This window comes from Carcharodon carcharias, chromosome 21, assembly GCF_017639515.1.
Source record: "Carcharodon carcharias isolate sCarCar2 chromosome 21, sCarCar2.pri, whole genome shotgun sequence".
NCBI classification, from domain to species: domain Eukaryota; kingdom Metazoa; phylum Chordata; class Chondrichthyes; order Lamniformes; family Lamnidae; genus Carcharodon; species Carcharodon carcharias.
In genome coordinates this window covers 82,599,071-82,621,610 of record NC_054487.1, presented here as the reverse complement: position 1 = coordinate 82,621,610, position 22,540 = coordinate 82,599,071, and the positions used below count along the sequence as shown (strand labels likewise).

Genomic DNA, 22,540 nt, shown 5'->3' with positions numbered 1-22,540 from the left:
CCCCATTCCTCACTCCTCATTCCCCACTCCCCATTCCTCACTCCTCATTCCCCACTCCCCATTCCTCATTCCCCATTCCCCACTCCTCATTCCCCACTCCCCATTCCCCACTCCTCATTCCCCACTCCTCATTCCCACTCCCCATTCCTCACTCCCCATTCCCACTCCTCATTCCCCACTCCCCATTCCCTACTCCTCATTCCCCACTCCTCATTCCCCACTCCCCATTCCTCACTCCCCATTCCCCACTCCTCATTCCCCACTCCCCATTCCTCACTCCCCATTCCCCACTCCTCATTCCCACTCCCCATTCCTCACTCCCCATTCCCCACTCCTCATTCCCCACTCCCCATTCCCCACTCCCCAATCCCCACTCCCCATTCCTCACTCCCCATTCCCAACTCCCCATTCCCCACTCCCCAATCCCCACTCCCCATTCCCCACTACCCATTCCCCACTCCCCATTCCCCACTCCCCATTCCCCACTCCTCATTCCCCACTCCCCATTCCCCACTCCCCATTCCCCACTCCCCATTCCTCACTCCCCATTCCCCACTCCCCATTCCCCACTCCCCTTTCCCCACTCCCCATTCCCCACTCCCCATTCCTCACTCCCCATTCCTCACTCCCCATTCCCCACTCCCCATTCCCCACTCCCCTTTCCCCACTCCCCATTCCCCATTCCCCACTCCCCATTCCTCACTCCCCATTCCTCACTCCCCATTCCCCACTCCCCATTCCCCACTCCCCATTCCCCATTCCCCACTCCCCATTCCCACTCCCCATTCCTCACTCCCCATTCCCCACTCCCCATTCCTCACTCCCCATTCCCCACTCCTCATTCCCCACTCCTCATTCCCCACTCCCCATTCTCACTCCCCATTCCCCACTCCTCATTCCCCACTCCCCATTCCTCACTCCTCATTCCCCACTCCCCATTCCTCACTCCTCATTCCCCACTCCCCATTCCTCATTCCCCATTCCCCACTCCTCATTCCCCACTCCCCATTCCCCACACCTCATTCCCCACTCCTCATTCCCCACTCCCCATTCCTCACTCCCCATTCCCCACTCCTCATTCCCCACTCCCCATTCCCTACTCCTCATTCCCCACTCCTCATTCCCCACTCCCCATTCCTCACTCCCCATTCCCCACTCCTCATTCCCCACTCCCCATTCCTCACTCCCCATTCCCCACTCCTCATTCCCCACTCCCCATTCCTCACTCCCCAGTCCCCACTCCTCATTCCCCACTCCCCATTCCTCACTCCCCATTCCCCACTCCCCACTCCCCATTCCTCACTCCCCATTCCTCACTCCCCATTCCCCACTCCCCATTCCTCACTCCCCATTCCCCACTCCCCACTCCCCATTCCCCACTCCCCATTCCTCACTCCCCATTCCCCACTCCCCATTCCCCACTCCCCACTCCCCATTCCCCACTCCCCATTCCTCACTCCCCATTCCTCACTCCTCATTCCCCACTCCCCATTCCCCATTCCTCACTCCCCATTCCTCACTCCCCACTCCCCATTCCTCACTCCCCATTCCTCACTCCCCATTCCTCACTCCCCACTCCCCATTCCTCACTCCCCATTCCTCACTCCTCACTCCCCACTCCCCATTCCTCACTCCCCATTCCCCACTCCCCATTCCTCATTCCCCATTCCCCACTCCTCATTCCCCACTCCTCATTCCCCACTCCCCATTCCTCACTCCTCATTCCCCACTCCCCATTCCTCACTCCTCATTCCCCACTCCCCATTCCTCATTCCCCATTCCCCACTCCTCATTCCCCACTCCCCATTCCCCACTCCTCATTCCCCACTCCTCATTCCCCACTCCCCATTCCTCACTCCCCATTCCCCACTCCTCATTCCCCACTCCCCATTCCCTACTCCTCATTCCCCACTCCTCATTCCCCACTCCCCATTCCTCACTCCCCATTCCCCACTCCTCATTCCCCACTCCCCATTCCTCACTCCCCATTCCCCACTCCTCATTCCCCACTCCCCATTCCTCACTCCCCATTCCCCACTCCTCATTCCCCACTCCCCATTCCCCACTCCCCAATCCCCACTCCCTATTCCTCACTCCCCATTCCCAACTCCCCATTCCCCACTCCCCAATCCCCACTCCCCATTCCCCACTACCCATTCCCCACTCCCCATTCCCCACTCCCCATTCCCCACTCCTCATTCCCCACTCCCCATTCCCCACTCCCCATTCCCCACTCCCCATTCCTCACTCCCCATTCCCCACTCCCCATTCCCCACTCCCCTTTCCCCACTCCCCATTCCCCACTCCCCATTCCTCATTCCCATTCCTCACTCCCCATTCCCCACTCCCCATTCCCCACTCCCCTTTCCCCACTCCCCATTCCCCATTCCCCACTCCCCATTCCTCACTCCCCATTCCTCACTCCCCATTCCCCACTCCCCATTCCCCACTCCCCATTCCCCATTCCCCACTCCCCATTCCCCACTCCCCATTCCTCACTCCCCATTCCCCACTCCCCATTCCTCACTCCCCATTCCCCACTCCTCATTCCCCACTCCTCATTCCCCACTCCCCATTCCTCACTCCCCATTCCCCACTCCTCATTCCCCACTCCCCATTCCTCACTCCTCATTCCCCACTCCCCATTCCTCACTCCTCATTCCCCACTCCCCATTCCTCATTCCCCATTCCCCACTCCTCATTCCCCACTCCCCATTCCCCACTCCTCATTCCCCACTCCTCATTCCCCACTCCCCATTCCTCACTCCCCATTCCCCACTCCTCATTCCCCACTCCCCATTCCCTACTCCTCATTCCCCACTCCTCATTCCCCACTCCCCATTCCTCACTCCCCATTCCCCACTCCTCATTCCCCACTCCCCATTCCTCACTCCCCATTCCCCACTCCTCATTCCCCACTCCCCATTCCTCACTCCCCATTCCCCACTCCTCATTCCCCACTCCCCATTCCCCACTCCCCAATCCCCACTCCCCATTCCTCACTCCCCATTCCCAACTCCCCATTCCCCACTCCCCAATCCCCACTCCCCATTCCCCACTACCCATTCCCCACTCCCCATTCCCCACTCCCCATTCCCCACTCCTCATTCCCCACTCCCCATTCCCCACTCCCCATTCCCCACTCCCCATTCCTCACTCCCCATTCCCCACTCCCCATTCCCCACTCCCCCTTTCCCCACTCCCCATTCCCCATTCCCCACTCCCCATTCCTCACTCCCCATTCCTCACTCCCCATTCCCCACTCCCCATTCCCCACTCCCCATTCCCCATTCCCCACTCCGCATTCCCCACTCCCCATTCCTCACTCCCCATTCCCCACTCCCCATTCCTCACTCCCCATTCCCCACTCCCCATTCCCCACTCCTCATTCCCCACTCCCCATTCCTCACTCCTCATTCCCCACTCCCCATTCCTCACTCCCCATTCCCCACTCCTCATTCCCCACTCCCCATTCCTCACTCCTCATTCCCCACTCCCCATTCCTCACTCCTCATTCCCCACTCCCCATTCCTCACTCCCCATTCCCCACTCCTCATTCCCCACTCCTCATTCCCCACTCCCCATTCCCCACTCCTCATTCCCCACTCCTCATTCCCCACTCCCCATTCCTCACTCCCCATTCCCCACTCCTCATTCCCCACTCCCCATTCCCCACTCCCCATTCCCAACTCCCCTTTCCTCACTCCCCATTCCCCATTCCCCATTCCTCATTCCCCATTCCCCACTCCCCATTCCTCACTCCCCATTCCTCACTCCCCATTCCTCACTCCCCATTCCTCACTCCTCATTCCCCACTCCCCATTCCCCACTCCCCATTCCTCACTCCCCATTCCTCACTCCCCATTCCCCACTCCCCATTCCTCATTCCCCATTCCACACTCCCCATTCCTCACTCCCCATTCCCCACTCCCCATTCCTCACTCCCCATTCCTCACTCCCCATTCCTCACTCCCCATTCCCCACTCCCCATTCCTCATTCCCCATTCCCCACTCCCCATTCCTCACTCCCCATTCCTCACTCCTCATTCCCCACTCCCCATTCCTCACTCCCCATTCCCCACTCCCCATTCCTCATTCCCCATTCCCCACTCCCCATTCCTCACTCCCCATTCCCCACTCCCCATTCCTCACTCCTCATTCCCCACTCCCCATTCCCCACTCCCCATTCCCCACTCCCCATTTCCCGCTCCCCATTCCCCACTCCCCATTCCTCACTCCTCATTCCCCACTCCCCATTCCCCACTCCCCATTCCTCACTCCCCATTCCTCACTCCCCATTCCTCACTCCTCATTCCCCACTCCCCATTCCCCACTCCCCATTCCCCACTCCCCATTCCCCACTCCCCATTCCCCGCTCCCCATTCCTCACTCCCCATTCCTCACTCCTCACTCCCCACTCCCCATTCCTCACTCCTCATTCCCCACTCCTCATTCCCCGCTCCCCAATCCCCACTCCCCATTCCCCACTCCCCATTCCTCACTCCCCATTCCCCACTCCCCATTCCCCACTCCCCATTCCCCCATTCCCCACTCCCTATTCCCCATTCCTCACTCCCCTTTCCCCACTCCCCATTCCTCACTCCTCATTCCCCAATCCTCATTCCTCACTTCCCATTCCTCACTCCTCATTCCCTAATCCTCATTCCCCATTCCCCACTCCCCATTCCTCACTCCCCACTCCCCACTCCCCATTCCTCACTCCTCATTCCCCACTCCTCATTCCCCACTCCCCATTCCTCACTCCTCATTCCCACTCCCCATTCCTCATTCCCCATTCCCCACTCCTCATTCCCCACTCCCCATTCCCCACTCCCCAATCCCCCACTCCCCATTCCCGCTCCCCTTCCCCACTCCCCAATTTCACCCATTCCCCACTCCTCATTCCCCACCTCCCCATTACCCCACTCCCCTTTCCCCACTCCCCATTCCCCATTCCCCACTCCTCATTCCCACTCCCCAATTCCCCACTCCCCATTCCCCACTCACCATTCCTCACTCCTCATTCCCCATTCCCCACTCCCCATTCCCCACCTCCCCCTTTCCCCACTCCCACATTCCCCATTCCCCACTCCCCATTCCTCATTCCCCTTTCCCCACCTCCCCATTCCCCATTCCCCACTCCCCATTCCTCACTCCCCATTCCCCAACTCCTCATTCCCCACTCCCCAATCACCACTCCCCAATCCCCACTCCCCATTCCTCACTCCCCTTTTTCCCCACTCCCCATTCCTCATTCCCCACTCCCCACTCCCCATTCCCCACTCCCCATTCCTCACTCCACATTCCTCACTCCCCATTCCCCACTCCCCATTCCTCACTCCCCATTCCCCACTCCCCACTCCCCATTCCCCACTCCCCATTCCTCACTCCCCATTCCCCACTCCCCATTCCCCACTTCCCCACTCCCCATTCCCACTCCCCATTCCTCACTCCCCCATTCCTCACTCCTCATTCCCCACTCCCCATTCCCCATTCCTCACTCCCCATTCCTCCACTCCCCACTTCCCCATTCCTCACTCCCCATTCCTCACTCCCCATTCCTCACTCCCCACTCCCCATTCCCCCTTCAACTCCCCATTCCTCACTCCTCACTCCCCACTCCCCATTCCTCACTCCCCATTCCCCACTCCCCATTCCTCATTCCCCCATTCCCCCACTCCTCATTCCCCACTCCCCACTCTCCCCATTCCTCACTCCCCATTCCCCACTCCCCATTCCCCACTCCCCATTCCTCACTCCTCACTCCTCACTCCCCACTCCCCATTCCCCACTCCTCATTCCTCATTCCCCATTCCTCACTCCCCATTCCCCATTCCCCACTCCCCATTCCCCACTCCCCATTCCTCACTCCCCATTCCTCACTCCTCACTCCCCACTCCCCATTCCCCACTCCCCACTCCCCATTCCCCACTCCCCATTCCTCACTCCCCATTCCTCACTCCTCACTCCCCACTCCCCCATTCCCCACTCCCCACTCCCAATTCCCCACTCCCCATTCCTCACTCCCCATTCCCCACTCCCCATTCCTCATTCCCCATTCCCCACTCCCCATTCCCCACTCCCCATTCCCCACTCCTCATTCCCCACTGCCCATTCCTCACTCCTCATTCCTCACTCCCCATTCCTCACTCCTCATTCCCCACTCCCCATTCCCCATTCCCCACTCCCTATTCCCCATTCCTCACTCCCCTTTCCCCACTCCCCATTCCTCACTCCTCATTCCCCAATCCTCATTCCTCACTTCCCATTCCTCACTCCTCATTCCCTAATCCTCATTCCCCATTCCCCACTCCCAATTCCTCACTCCTCACTCCCCACTCCCCATTCCTCACTCCTCATTCCCCACTCCTCATTCCCCACTCCCCATTCCTCACTCCTCATTCCCCACTCCCCATTCCTCATTCCCCATTCCCCACTCCTCATTCCCCACTCCCCATTCCCCACTCCCCAATCCCCACTCCCCATTCCCTGCTCCCCTTTCCCCACTCCCCATTCCCCATTCCCCACTCCTCATTCCCCACTCCCCATTCCACACTCCCCTTTCCCCACTCCCCATTCCCCATTCCCCACTCCTCATTCCCCACTCCCCATTCCCCACTCCCCATTCCCCACTCCCCATTCCTCACTCCTCATTCCCCATTCCCCACTCCCCATTCCCCACTCCCCTTTCCCCACTCCCCATTCCCCATTCCCCACTCCCCATTCCTCATTCCCCTTTCCCCACTCCCCATTCCCCATTCCCCACTCCCCATTCCTCACTCCCCATTCCCCACTCCTCATTCCCCACTCCCCAATCCCCACTCCCCAATCCCCACTCCCCATTCCTCACTCCCCTTTCCCCACTCCCCATTCCTCATTCCCCACTCCCCACTCCCCATTCCCCACTCCCCATTCCTCACTCCCCATTCCTCACTCCCCATTCCCCACTCCCCATTCCTCACTCCCCATTCCCCACTCCCCACTCCCCATTCCCCACTCCCCATTCCTCACTCCCCATTCCCCACTCCCCATTCCCCACTCCCCAATCCCCATTCCCCACTCCCCATTCCTCACTCCCCATTCCTCACTCCTCATTCCCCACTCCCCATTCCCCATTCCTCACTCCCCATTCCTCACTCCCCACTCCCCATTCCTCACTCCCCATTCTCACTCCCCATTCCTCACTCCCCACTCCCCATTCCTCACTCCCCATTCCTCACTCCTCACTCCCCACTCCCCATTCCTCACTCCCCATTCCCCACTCCCCATTCCTCATTCCCCATTCCCCACTCCTCATTCCCCACTCCCCACTCCCCACTCCCCATTCCTCACTCCCCATTCCCCACTCCCCATTCCCCACTCCCCATTCCTCACTCCTCACTCCTCACTCCCCACTCCCCATTCCCCACTCCTCATTCCTCATTCCCCATTCCTCACTCCCCATTCCCCATTCCCCACTCCCCATTCCCACTCCCCATTCCTCACTCCCCATTCCTCACTCCTCACTCCCCACTCCCCATTCCCCACTCCCCACTCCCCATTCCCCACTCCCCATTCCTCACTCCCCATTCCTCACTCCTCACTCCCCACTCCCCATTCCCCACTCCCCACTCCCCATTCCCCACTCCCCATTCCTCACTCCCCATTCCCCACTCCCCATTCCTCATTCCCCATTCCCCACTCCCCATTCCCCACTCCCCATTCCCCACTCCTCATTCCCCACTGCCCATTCCTCACTCCTCATTCCTCACTCCCCATTCCTCACTCCTCATTCCCCACTCCCCATTCCTCATTCCCCATTCCCCACTCCCCATTCCCCACTCCCCAATCCCCACTCCTCATTCCCCACTCCCCATTCCCCACTCCCCATTCCTCACTCCCCATTCCTCACTCCTCATTCCCCACTCCCCATTCCCCACTCCCCATTCCTCATTCCCCACTCCCCATTCCTCATTCCCATTCCCCACTCCCCATTCCTCACTCCCCATTCCTCATTCCCCACTCCCCATTCCTCATTCCCCATTCCTCACTCCCCATTCCTCAATCCTCATTCCTCACTTCCCATTCCTCACTCCTCATTCCCTAATCCTCATTCCCCAATCCTCATTCCCCACTCCCCATTCCTCACTCCTCATTCCCTAATCCTCATTCCCCAATCCTCATTCCCCACTCCCCATTCCTCACTCCCCTTTCCTCACTCCCCATTCCTCACTCCCCATTCCTCACTCCTCATTCCCCAATCCTCATTCCTCACTTCCCATTCCTCACTCCTCATTCCCTAATCCTCATTCCCCAATCCTCATTCCCCACTCCCCATTCCTCACTCCCCTTTCCTCACTCCCCATTCCTCACTCCCCATTCCTCACTCCTCATTCCCCAATCCTCATTCCCCACTCCCCATTCCTCACTCCCCTTTCCTCACTCCCCATTCCTCACTCCCCATTCCTCACTCCTCATTCCCCACTCCTCATTTTCGCTCCCCATTCCTCACTCCCCATTCCTCACTCCCCATTCCTCACTCCTCATTCCCCACTCCTCATTCCCCGCTCCCCATTCCTCACTCCCCATTCCTCACTCCCCATTCCCCACTCCCCTTTCCCCACTCCCCCTTCCCCATTCCCCACTCCCCATTCCTCACTCCCCATTCCTCATTCCCCATTCCCCACTCCCCATTCCCCACTCCTCATTCCTCATTCCCCATTCCTCACTCCCCATTCCCCATTCCCCACTCCCCATTCCCCACTCCCCATTCCTCACTCCCCATTCCTCACTCCTCACTCCCCACTCCCCATTCCCCACTCCCCACTCCCCATTCCCCACTCCCCATTCCTCACTCCCCATTCCTCACTCCTCACTCCCCACTCCCCATTCCCCACTCCCCACTCCCCATTCCCCACTCCCCATTCCTCACTCCCCATTCCCCACTCCCCATTCCTCATTCCCCATTCCCCACTCCCCATTCCCCACTCCCCATTCCCCACTCCTCATTCCCCACTGCCCATTCCTCACTCCTCATTCCTCACTCCCCATTCCTCACTCCTCATTCCCCACTCCCCATTCCTCATTCCCCATTCCCCACTCCCCATTCCCCACTCCCCAATCCCCACTCCTCATTCCCCACTCCCCATTCCCCACTCCCCATTCCTCACTCCCCATTCCTCACTCCTCATTCCCCACTCCCCATTCCCCACTCCCCATTCCTCATTCCCCACTCCCCATTCCTCATTCCCCATTCCCCACTCCCCATTCCTCACTCCCCATTCCTCATTCCCCACTCCCCATTCCTCATTCCCCATTCCTCACTCCCCATTCCTCAATCCTCATTCCTCACTTCCCATTCCTCACTCCTCATTCCCTAATCCTCATTCCCCAATCCTCATTCCCCACTCCCCATTCCTCACTCCTCATTCCCTAATCCTCATTCCCCAATCCTCATTCCCCACTCCCCATTCCTCACTCCCCTTTCCTCACTCCCCATTCCTCACTCCCCATTCCTCACTCCTCATTCCCCAATCCTCATTCCTCACTTCCCATTCCTCACTCCTCATTCCCTAATCCTCATTCCCCAATCCTCATTCCCCACTCCCCATTCCTCACTCCCCTTTCCTCACTCCCCATTCCTCACTCCCCATTCCTCACTCCTCATTCCCCAATCCTCATTCCCCACTCCCCATTCCTCACTCCCCTTTCCTCACTCCCCATTCCTCACTCCCCATTCCTCACTCCTCATTCCCCACTCCTCATTTTCGCTCCCCATTCCTCACTCCCCATTCCTCACTCCCCATTCCCCACTCCTCATTCCCCGCTCCCCATTCCTCACTCCCCATTCCCCACTCCCCATTCCCCACTCCCCACTCCCCATTCCCCACTCCTCATTCCCCATTCCTCATTCCTCACTCCCCATTCCTCACTCCCCATTCCTCACTCCCCTTTCCTCACTCCCCATTCCTCACTCCCCATTCCTCACTCCCCATTCCTCATTCCCCATTCCTCATTCCCCATTCCTCACTCCCTATTCCCCACTCCTTAAGACCACAAGATGTAAGAGCAGAAGTAGGACATTCGGCCCACTGAGTTTGCTCCACCATTCAATGAGATCATGGCTGATCTGATAATCCTCAACTCCACTTTCCTGCCTTTTCCCCATAACCCTTGATTCCCTTACTGATTAAAAATCTGTCTATCTCAGCCTTGAATATACTTAATGACCCAGTCTCTACAGCTCTCTGCAGTAAAGAATTCCAGATTGACTATCCTCTGAGAGAAGAAATTCCTCCTCATCTCTGTTTTAAATGGGCACCCCCTTGCTCTGAGCCTATGCCTTCTGGTCCTAGACTCTCCCACAAGGAGAAACAACCTCTCAGCATCTACCCTTGCATAGTTTAGTGCATTGTATAGTTTTAGCAAGACTTCCCAATTTTATACTCAATTGCCTTTGATTCCCTTTGATTTCCCTTGATATAAGGCCAACATTCTATTTGCCTTCTCTATTATCTGCTGAACTTGTATGTTAGCTTTTTGGGATTCATGCACGAGGACCCCCCAAATCCCTGTGCTGCAGCTTTCTGCAGTCTTTCTCCATTTAAACAATATTCAGCTCCTCTATTCTTCCTGCCAAAGTGCATAAACTCACATTTTCCCACATGATATTCCATCTGCCGAGTTTTTGCTTAGTCACTTAACCTGTCTATATCCTTCTGTAGACTCTTTGTGTCAACCTCACCACTTGCCTCCCATCTATTCTTGTGTCATCCGCAAACTTGGTGATAGTACATTCATCTCCCTCATTCAAATCATTAATATATATTGTAAATAATTGTGGCCACAGCACTGATCCCTGTGGCACTCCACTAGTTACAGGTTGCCAACCTGAAAATGCCCCCTTTATTCCAACTGTCTGTCTTCTATTAGTTAGCCAATCCTCTATCCATACGACCCCCAAAACCATGGGCTCTTATCTTATTAAGTAGCCTTATGTACAGTACCTTATCGAATGCCTTTTGGAAATCTAAATATATTAGTTCTACTGATTCCCCTTTATCTATCACACTATTTACCTCCTCAAAGAATTCTAATAAATTTGTTAGGCATGATTTCCCCTTCATGAAGCCATGGTGATTCTGTTTGATCCACCGGTGGATGAGGTTTCGTGTTTTTTCTATTGCCCGCTGGGGCTCTTGGCCTGCCTGATAAGGTTGGATGGGCAGGTCCTTTAATGGTTTAAATGACTCTGTCAATGGCCTCAATTGGCCATTGACATGTCGGCAGGCCCGCAGCTGATTTTGCTGCGCCCCCGCCTTCCTTGAAAATGTAAATGGGGCGGGATGAGGTCGGCGAGCGGGCCCCGCCCCCTGCTTGCCGACGGCAAAATTTTGCCCTTTGTATTTCTAAATGCCCTGCTGTTACGTCCTTTATAAAAGACTCCAACGTTTTCCCAATGACAAATGTTAAGCTGACTGGCCTATAGTTGCTTGTTTTTTGTCTCCGTCCCTTTTTGAATAAGGATGTTACATTGGCCTTTCTCCAATCTTCTGGGACTTTTCCAGAATCTAAGGATTCTTGGAATATTACCACCAATGCATCCACTATCTCTTCCTAGCTACTTCCTTTAATATCCTAGGATGCAACCCGTCAGGTCCAGGGGGCTTATCAGCCTTTAGCCCCATTAGTTTCCCTCATACTTTTTCTCTAGTGATGGTTATTGTATTTAGTTCCTCCCCGTGATTATTTAGTATTTTTGGAATGCTATTAGTATCTTCTACTATGAAGGCTGATGCAAAGTATTTATTCAACTCCTCTGACATTTCCTGGCTCCCCATTATTATTTCACCAGCCTCATTCTCTAAGGGGCCTATGTTCACTTTGGTCTCTCTCTTCCTTTTCATATATATAAAGAAGCCCTACTGTCCGGTTTTATAATACTTGCTGGTTTACCCATAAAGTTTATTTTCTCCCTCTTAATTATTTTTTTGGCCATCTTTTCTTGGTTTTTAAAACTTTCCCAATCCTTTGGTTTACCACTAATCTTTGCCACATTTAATGCTGTTTTTTCTTTCAATCTGATGCTGTCCTTAACTTCTTTGGTTAACCATGGTTGGTTTATCCCCTTCCTTGAATCCTTCTCCCTCACTGGGATCTATCTTTGTTGTGAGTCATGAACTATTTTCTTAAACATCTGCCATTGTTCATCAACCGTTTTTTTCTGCTAAACTCCTTTCCCAGTCCACTGCAGCCAACTCTGCCCTCATTCCATTGTACTTACCCTTATATAAGTTTAGTACAGTTGTTTCCAATCTATTTCTCACTCTCAAACTGAATGCTAAATTCTACCATGTTATGGTGACTGTTTCCTAGGGGATCCTTTACTCTGAGATCATTTATTAAGCCTGCCTCCTTACTATTTAGCCAAATAGCCTAATCTCTGGTTGGGTTCACAACATATTGTTCTAGGAAACTGTCCCGAATGTACTCTATGAATTCTTGCTCATGTCTACCTCTGCCAATTTGATTTTCCCAATCTACATGAAGATTAAAGTCACCCCCATGCTTAATATACTGTCTTTTTTAAATGCCTTCGTTATCTCCTGATTTATTCTCTGTCCTACGCTATAGTTACTATCAGGGGCCTATAGATTACTCCCATCAGTGTCTTTTTCCCCCTCTTATTTCTTACCTCCGCCCATATGGATTCTATATCTTCCAACCAAAATTCTTTCTTGCTATCGTACGTACTCCATCTCATACTAACAAAGTTACCCCACCACCCTTTCCTTCTTGCCTGCCCTTTCAAAAAGTCACATAGCACTGAATATTTAGCGCCCAGCTTTAATCTTCTTGTAACCACCTCTTCATCATGGCTATAAGATCATAACCATTAACCTCTATTTGTGCCATTAATTCACTCCCTATTCCTCACTCTCCATTCCTCACTCCCTATTCCCCACTCCCTATTCCTCATTCCTCATTCCCCACTCCTCATTACTCACTCACCATTCCCTACTCCCCATTACTCACTCCCCATTCCTCATTCCCTATTCCTTGCTCCCAACTCCCTTTTCCTAACTCCCCATCCCCCAGTCCCCATTCCCCACTCCCCATTCCCCACTCCCCACTCCCCATTACACACTCCCCATTACACACTCCCCATTCCCCACTCCCCATCCCCCACTCCCCACTCCCCATTACACACTCTCCATTACACACTCCCTATTCCCCACTCCCCATTTCTCACTCTCCTTCCCTCACTCCCCATTCCACACTCCCCATCCTCCACTCAACCTCCCTCACTCCCTGTTCCCCACTCCTCATTCCTCGTTCCTCATTCCTCACACCCCATTCCTCACAGTCCATTCCCCATTCCTCATTCTCCATTCCTCAGTCACAATTCCACATTTCCTGCTCTGCAAACCCCACTCCCCATTCCTCACTCCCCAATCCTCACACTCCATTCATTACTCCTCGTTCCCCACTCCCCATTCCCTCTCTACATTCTTCATTCCCCATTCCTCATTCCCTATTCCTTATTCCTCACTCCGCATTCCCCACTCCCCATTCCTCATCCCCATTCCCCATTCTCCACTTCCCGTTCCTCATTCCCATTCCCCATTCCCCATTCCACACTCCCCATTCCTCATTCCCCATTCGTCATTAACCACTCCCCATTCCTCACTCCCCAATCCTCACACTCCATTCATTACTCCCCATTCCCCATTCCCTCTCCACGTTCTTCATTCCCCATTCCTCACTCCCCATTCCTCCTCCCTGTTCCTCAATCCCCATTCCACTCTCCACTCCTTACTCTCCACTCCCAACTCCCCAATCCTCACTACCCATTCCTCATTGCACACTCCTCACTCCCCACTCCCCATTCCTCACTTCCCATTCCCCTCTCCCCATTCCCCACTCCCCATTCCTCACTTCCCATTCCTCACTCCCCGTTCTGCACTCCCCGTTCTGCACTCCCCAAAGATCCACTCCCCACCCCCACACATTACCTCTCCGTTGGGAGTGACACTGTTTCCCAGTCTCTGTGCCAGGGCAATGGGATGTGATGCTGGCGGTCAGGGATCGGATGGCTGTGTACTGAATCCCTAAGGAAGCGCAGACCAGGAGAATGATAGTTTTCCAGGAACACTCCATCCTCCCAATGTTACATCGCGGCTACAATCTCCTCATCTTCCAGCTATAGGAGAGAAAGAAGACATCCAATCAGTGGCCAGGTTAACTCTGGGCTCCCAGGGAGCCAGAGGCACTTACACAAACTAGATAGGGACATAGGAACAGGAGAAGGCCATTCAGCCCATCAAGCCTGCTCCAACATTCAATACATTCATGGCTGAATTAACCACTTCAATGCATTTTACCCACGTTTTACCCTCCCTTCTTAAATAGTGGGGTGACATTTACCTCCTTCCAATCTTCCAAACTAACCCTTTACGTTAGTGTTAATTAGAAATTTATCAATCTCTACCTTAAACACACTCAATGACTGAGCTTCCACAACCCTCTGGAGTGGAGAATTCCAAAGATTCACAACCCTCTGATGAAAGAAATTTCTCCTCATCTCAGTCCTAAGTGGCTTCTTCCTTATTTTAAAATTGTGCCCCCTGGTTCTTGACTCCCCAACCAGAGGAAACATCTTACCTGCATCTCCCAGTCTATTCCTTTAAGTATTTTGTAGGTTTCAATGAGATCGCCTCTCATTCTTCGAAACTCTAGAGAATACAGGCCCAGTTTCCCCAATCGATCTTCATAAGACAGTCCCGCCATCCCTGGAACAAGTCTGGTGAACCTTCGTTGCACTCCCTCTATGGCAATAATATCCTTTCTGAGGTAAGGCGACCAAAACTGCACACAGTACTCCAGGTGCAGTCTAACCAAGCTTCTATACAATTGAAGCAAGACTTCAATACTCCTGTACTCAAATCCTCTCGTAATAAAGGCTAACATTCCATTAGCCTTCCTAATTGCCTGCTGCACCTGGATGTTAGCTTTAAGTGACTTATCGACAAAGACACTCACGTCCCTTTGTACATCTACACTTCCTAATCTCTTACCATTTAGGAAATACTCTGCACATCTGTTCCTTCTACCAAAGTGGATAACCTCACATTTTTCCACGTTATATTCCATCTGCCATGTTCTTGCCCATTCACTAAGTCTGTCCAAATTCTCCTGTAGCTGCTTTACATCTTTCTCACACCACACATTCCCTCCTAGCTTTGTATCATCCACAAACTTGGAAATGTTACATTTGGTCCCCCCGCATCCAAATCATTGATATATATTATGAACAGCTGGGGCCCGAGTGCTGATCCATGTGGTACCCCACTAGTCACAGCTTGTCAACGCGAGAATGACCCATTTATTCCTGCTCTCTGTTTTCTGCCTGTTAGCCAATCCTTAATCCATGTCAGTATATTGTCTCCTATCCCATGTGCTTTTATTTTGCTAATCAACCTCCTGTGGGGGACATTCTGAAAATCCAAGTATACTACGTCCATCAACTCTCCTTTATCAATTTTGTTAGTAACATCCTGAAAAACTTCCAATCCTCATGTTAACTACTACTTCTGGCAACTTTATAAGCCTTTTCTTTTAATCTTATACAATCCTTAACTTCCTTTGTCAGCCACAGTTGACTGACTTTTTTGGGGGTTTTTGTACCTTGAAGGAATGTATAGATGCTGTAAGCTATGTAATAGTTCTTTGAAGATTATCCATTGACTATGTACAGTCATATCCTTTAATGTATTTTCCCAATCCACCTCAGCCAATTTGTCCCTCATGATGTCATAATTTCCTTTATTCAACTTTAACGCCCTTGCTTCAGAGTGAACTACCTCACTTTCAAACATAATGTAAAATTCTATCATATTGTGGTCACTCATCCCTAAAGGTTCTTTTACAACAAAATTATTAATTAGCCCTTTCCGCATTACATAATAATAGATCTAAAATAGCCTGTCCTCTAGTCGGCTCCTCAACATACCGCTCTAGAAAACCATCCCTAACACACTCCAGAAACTCGTCTTCCACAGCATTAGTGCTCAATTGGTTTACCCAGTCTATCTGTAGATTGAAGTCACCCATGATTAAAGTGCTGCCTATGCTACAAGGTTCTCTCATCTCCTGATTAATACCATGCCCCACACAACCACTGCTGTTTGGTAGTCTATAAACAACTCCAATTAATGTCTGCTGCCCTTTGCTGTTTCTTAGCTCCACCCAAAAAGTTTCCACACATTGTTCTTCCAATCTGAGCTCCTCCCTTACTAATGCACTGATCCCATCCCTTATTATCAGCGCAACACCACCTCCTTTCCCTTCTTGTCTGTCCTTCCTAAATGTTGAATATCCTTGAATAATCAGTTCCCAGTCTTGGTCACCATGCAGCCATGTTTCCGTAATGGCAATTATACCACACCCATTTACCTCTACTTGTGCCTTTAGATCATCTACCTTATTGCGAATACTGCGCACATTCAGGTAGAGTGCCCTAAGCTTTGTCTTTCTGACATCATTCCACATTCGAAGTATACTCAATGCTCTGCTTTGTTTCTCCTGCCTCCTGGTCTCGTTACTACTTCCTGTTACCAGCTTTACATCCTTCAAATTTGGGCCACCCCTCAGGTTCCCACCCCCTTGACAAGCTAGTTTAAACTCATCCCGACAGCACTAGCAAATCTCCCTGCGAGTTCAACCGTCCCAGTCCTGTTAAGATGTAACCCGTCCAGCTTGTACAGGTCCCACCTGCACCAGAACCGGTCCCAATGCCTCAGAAATCTGATGCCCTTCTTCCTACACCAGTTCTCCAGCCACCTAGTCAATCGATCAATCTTCCTGTTCTTAAATTCACTAGCATGTGGCACTGGGAATAATCCTGAGATTACTGCTCTTGAGGTCCTGCTTTTTAATTCCCTTCCTAAGTCCATGAAATCTGCTTTCAGGACCTCATCCCTCTTCCTACCTATGCTGTTGGTAACAATGTGGATCACACATTCTGGCTGATCCCCCTCCTGCTGAAGGATGTCCTGCAGCCGCTCCATGACATCTTTGACCCTTGCACCAGGGAGGCAACACACCAGCCTGGAGTCACGTTTACTGCCACAGAAATGCCCGTCCTGATCCCCTGACTATGGAATCCCCAATCACTACTGCCCTTCCATTCTTCTTCCTCCCCCTCTGAGCCACCGGTGGTGCCACCAGCTTGGCTCTGGCTGCACTCCCCAGGGGAACCATCGCCCTCAACAGCATCCAAAATGGAAAACCGATTAGCAAGCAGGATAGACCCAGGGCAGTCCTGCACTACCTGCCTAAAATCTAAGCATAAACTCTGTGGCTCAATTTCCCCAGTCTCCGTTTAGACTCATTGTTAACAGACTCAGCAATTGCTGAAACTGATACATTGGGAGTTTATCAAATCATAGACAGAGTTTTAAATAATACATAACACCATAGATAATTATTAATAGGTAGACTAGCTGCTGAAACCTCAGCCAGTGACATTGTCTGAGCAGAGAGGTAGTGGGGCTGAGAGAGAGGGAGGGGCTCAGAGAGGGAGGGCCTGAGAGTGGGAGGGGCTGAGAGAGGGGAGGGGTAGCAAGATGGGAGGAGCTGTGAGGTGGGGGCTGGGAGATGGGGGCTGTGAGACAGGAGGGGCTGAGAGGGGAGGGGTAGTGGGAGGGGCTGTGAGACAGGAGGGGCTGAGAGGGGAGGGGTAGTGGGAGGGGTAGCGAGAGGGGAGAGGCTATGAGAGGGGAGGGGTAGCGGGAGGGGCTGTGAGAGTGGGTGGGGCTGAGAGGGGAGGGGCTGAGAGGGGAGGGGTAGCGGGAGGGGCTGTGAGAGGGGAGGGGCTGAGAGGGGAGGGGTAGCGAGAGGGCAGGGGCTGTGAGAGGGGAGGGGCTGAGAGGGGAGGGGTAGCGGGAGGGGCTGTGAGAGGGGAGGGGCTGAGAGGGGAGGGGTAGCGGGAGGGGCTGTGAGAGGGGAGGGGCTGAGAGGGGAGGGGTAGCGAGAGGGCAGGGGCTGTGAGAGGGGAGGGGCTGAGAGGGGAGGGGTAGCGGGAGGGGCTGTGAGAGGGGAGGGGCTGAGAGGGGAGGGGTAGCGGGAGGGGCTGTGAGAGGGGAGGGGCTGAGAGGGGAGGGGTAGTGGGAGGGGCTGTGAGAGGGGAGGAGCTGAGAGGGGAGGGGTAGCGGGAGGGGCTGTGAGAGGGGAGGGGCTGAGAGGGGAGGGGTAGTGGGAGGGGCTGTGAGAGGGGAGGGGCTGAGAGGGGAGGGGTAGCGAGAGGGCAGGGGCTGTGAGAGGGGAGGGGCTGAGAGGGGAGGGGTAGCGAGAGGGCAGGGGCTGTGAGAGGGGAGGGGCTGAGAGGGGAGGGGTAGCGAGAGGGCAGGGGCTGTGAGAGGGGAGGGGCTGAGAGGGGAGGGGTAGCGGGAGGGGCTGTGAGAGGGGAGGGGCTGAGAGGGGAGGGGTAGCGAGAGGGCAGGGGCTGTGAGAGGGGAGGGGCTGAGAGGGGAGGGGTAGCGAGAGGGCAGGGGCTGTGAGAGGGGAGGGGCTGAGAGGGGAGGGGTAGCGGGAGGGGCTGTGAGAGAGGAGGGGCTGAGAGGGGAGGGGTAGCGGGAGGGGCTGTGAGAGGGGAGGGGCTGAGAGGGGAGGGGAAGCGAGAGGGCAGGGGCTGTGAGAGGGGAGGGGCTGAGAGGGGAGGGGTAGCGGGAGGGGCTGTGAGAGGGGAGGGGCTGAGAGGGGAGGGGTAGCGGGAGGGGCTGTGAGAGGGGAGGGGCTGAGAGGGGAGGGGTAGTGGGAGGGGCTGTGAGAGGGGAGGAGCTGAGAGGGGAGGGGTAGCGGGAGGGGCTGTGAGAGGGGAGGGGCTGAGAGGGGAGGGGTAGTGGGAGGGGCTGTGAGAGGGGAGGGGCTGAGAGGGGAGGGGTAGTGGGAGGGGCTGTGAGAGGGGAGGGGCTGAGAGGGGAGGGGTAGTGGGAGGGGCTGTGAGAGGGGAGGGACTGTGAGAGGGGAGGGGTAGTGGGAGGGGCTGTGAGAGGGGAGGGGCTGTGAGAGTGGGTGGGGCTGAGAGAGGGAGGGTTCTGAGAGGGGCTGGACAGTGAGGGATATGTGAGGGGGGCTGACAGAGGGGCAGGGGCATGTGAGGGGTATCTTAGATGGGTAGGGCTGAGAAGAGTAGAGGCCGAAAGAGGGCGAGGGACTGAGGGAATGGGCTGAGGGGAGGGGCAGATGGAGACGAGAGGTTAGGGGGGGCTGAGTGGAGGGGCTGAGAGGGGTTGGGCTGAGAAGGAGCAGGGCAGAGGAGGGGTTGAGAGGGGAGAGACTAAGGGAGCAGGGCTGAGTGAAGGGGTCCTGTCAGAAGACAGCGAAGGTGCCATGCCTGACAACAACAATTTACATTTACATAACACCTTTATGTGTCCTGATTGCCACACTTTTTAATTCACTCTTGGTATGTGCGCTTCACTGGCAAGGCCAATATTTATTGTCGATTCTTCATTGCCCTTGAGACGATGAAGGTGAATCCGAAATTCACCGAACAAACCAGTAAATTCATAACAAAAACAGAATTACCCGGAAAAACTCAGCAGGTCTGGCAGCATCGGCGGAGAAGAAAAGAGTTGACGTTTCGAGATAAAAACAAAAAAACTGCGGATGCTGGAAATCCAAAACAAAAACAGAATTACCTGGAAAAATTACCAGTGAATTCATCTCTGTCATTGACAAAGTCAAACCTGCAACTAACCCAGAAACTTTTCCGTGCCCCAAATGTGTCCCTCTCATTCCCTTGGTCACCCCTCCTCCCTGTCCCACTCACTCACCCATCAACACACCACACCCCTCTCTCCAGGCCCAAATCAACACACCACACCCCTCTCTCCAGGCCCAAATCAACACACCACACCCCTCTCTCCAGGCCCAAATCCTAGCCCTCACCACTTTCAAAATCCATTCTCTCCCCAGGTCCAATCCCACTCACAACGCCGCTAGGTACACACTCTGACAGCCCGGGGTCTGTGTGTACACACTCTGACAGCCCAGGGTCTATGTGTACACACTCTGACAGCCCGAGGTCTATGTGTACACACTCTGACAGCCCGGGGTCTATGTGTACACACTCTGACAGCCCGGGGTCTATGTGAACACATTCTGACAGCCTGGGGTCTATGTGTACACACTCTGACAGCCCGGGGTCTATGTGAACACACTCTGACAGCCTGGGGTCTATGTGTACACACTCTGACAGCCTGGGATCTATGTGTACACATTGACAGCCTGGGGTCCATATGTACACACTCTGACAGCCCGGGGTCTACGTGTACACACTCTGACAGCCCGGGGTCTATGTGAACACACTCCGACAGCCTGGGGTCTATGTGTACACATTCTGACAGCCCGGGGTCTATGTGTACACATTGACAGCCCGGGGTTCATATGTACACACTCTGATATCCGGGGTCTGTATATACACGTTGACTGCACGGGGTCTATGTGTACACACTCTGACAGCCCGGGGTCTGTGTGTACACATTGACAGCCTGGGGTCTGTGTGTACACGTTGACAGCCCGGGGTATGAGTGTGCATACTCTTACAGCCTGAGGTCTGTGTGTACACACTCTGACAGCCAGGGATCTGTGTGTACACATTATCAGCCCGGGGTCTGTGCGTACACATTGACAGCCCAGGGTGTGTATGTACACACTCTGACAGCCCGGGTTCTGTGTGTACACACTCTGACAGCCTTGGGTTTGTGTGTACACACTCTGATAGCCCAGGGTCTGTGTGTACACATTGACAGCCCGGGGTCTGTGTGTACACATTGACAGCACAGGGACTCTGTGTGTACACACTGACAGCACAGGGGCAATGTGTACACAGACAGCTCAGGGACTCTGTGTGTACACGTTGACAGCACAGGGACACTGTGTACACTCTGGCAGCACAGGGACACAATGTGTACACTGACAGTCCTGTACCCTCTCCAGCCTTGCTCTCCCACGCACCTTTTCTCTGAGCAGCTCTAGTTTAACATTCGTTTCCACCGTTTCTCGGACCGAGGTGGACGAAAAGGAAAATCCGGCCGCTCCTGCCCAAAATCAGGCCGGGACATCAGAGATTCCTGCGGTTCCCAGAGGCACAGAGCCGTCTGGGATACCGAGAGCTGGGAGAGATCAGGGAGTGAGGTTCCACATCCCAGGAGTGCGGGTTCGGAACATCTACACATCTGGAGCCGCTGCCTCTCTCGTCCTTCAATCTCCCCAATCATTCAGCAATAAAGAAACTTGAGAGAGAGGAAAATCTCCAGGATTAATGCTTCCAAAATCTCTCAGAGAAAACGGTTAGAAAGGACCAAGCGAATCTCCTTTTTTTTTTCAAGTACTTGGGAGTTTTTGGAAGTGGGTCACAGACAAAACCCAAAAAGGTTCAGGGGCTGGAGCCGGTGTTTAAAGTCTCTGGGAACTCGCCAACCTCTCTCTACACCCCCCACCCACCAGCACCCCACCACCACCACCCTGCCCTCAACACACACTCACCTCCCCCTGGATTCATCATCCTCAGTCCCCTTCAGATCCATGTTAGAGTCTGGGGTCTGGCTGAAGGTGGGATTCTGTGAGATACGGACAGCCCCGGAGTTCCCAGCTCACAGAATGAGAGAGGCGGGCAGGTTTCAGGAGCTGCAGTCCCACAGACTGGGGCAATGCAGACTCCCGCTGATTTAGCAGCCGATATATATATAGAGAGAGAGAGAGACAGACAGACAGACAGACAGACACTGTGTGAATTCACCGCTCTCTGCAGTTTTAACACATTCCTGGACACAGAGCGGGCAAGAGCAACCGAACGGGACTCTCCACTCTGACTATACTGTGGAATTAAAATGATCGGGGAAAGGTCCCAGGGAAGGAGAGTAGGGGAGGTTCTCTCTCTCTCTCCCCTGGGGCGTCCTGGCCAGTGTTTACCCCTCAACCACAGCCATCGTATCCAGCATCTCTCATGTGGGATCCTCCTGTGCACCAGTTGACCACCGCACGTGTCCCACTAGTGGACCAGTTGGGCTTTGAACAGCGGATCCCATAGTCTCTGATTCCGGCTAGTTTTGGATTCAATTTCTCCATCAGCTACAGTGGGATTTGAACTGGGGGACCACTGGGGTGTTAACCCCAGCCCCACGGTCCCCTGCTTCTGTCCGCAACAGCGGTTTACATCCCGAATGGAATTCGGTGTCACAGCGAGGTTGGGACATCCTGCAGTGTAAATGTTAGGCTAATTCCTTCTATCCTAAAACCTGCCCCTGTCTTTTTTTTAAATGCAGGGAGTTCAAATCCTGAAGCTATTTCTCCACGTGTAAATGATAATCTCCAGAAATTGAGAGGCAAGTGCAAACAAACTGGACGCATCCTACCTTGCAGTGGTCCCCCCAGTCACAATAAGCTGCGCATAAACTGGTAAGCGTCTCCAAGTCTGCCCCTCATAAATACATTTGGAAGTAACTCTGTTACACGGCTACTGTTAAGCATTGCAAATCCTGGCCATTGGCCGCCT

The 22,540-nt window shown here is 53.9% G+C and overlaps 1 protein-coding gene across 1 annotated transcript in view; it reads right to left on the bottom strand.

Moving 5' to 3' along the window:
- Positions 1–21,602, bottom strand: part of si:ch73-62b13.1 (uncharacterized protein LOC100002270 homolog) — a 44,248-nt gene extending 22,646 nt beyond the window's left edge. Inside the window, exons 1-2 of the mRNA XM_041216336.1 lie at positions 21,532–21,602; positions 13,995–14,182 (exon numbers count right to left, since the gene is read on the bottom strand). Coding sequence (XP_041072270.1) covers positions 13,995–14,139 — 145 coding nt within the window. The 5' untranslated portion in view covers positions 14,140–14,182; positions 21,532–21,602. The remainder of the gene's footprint in view (positions 1–13,994; positions 14,183–21,531) is intronic.
- Between the last annotated feature and the right edge of the window lie 938 nt (positions 21,603–22,540).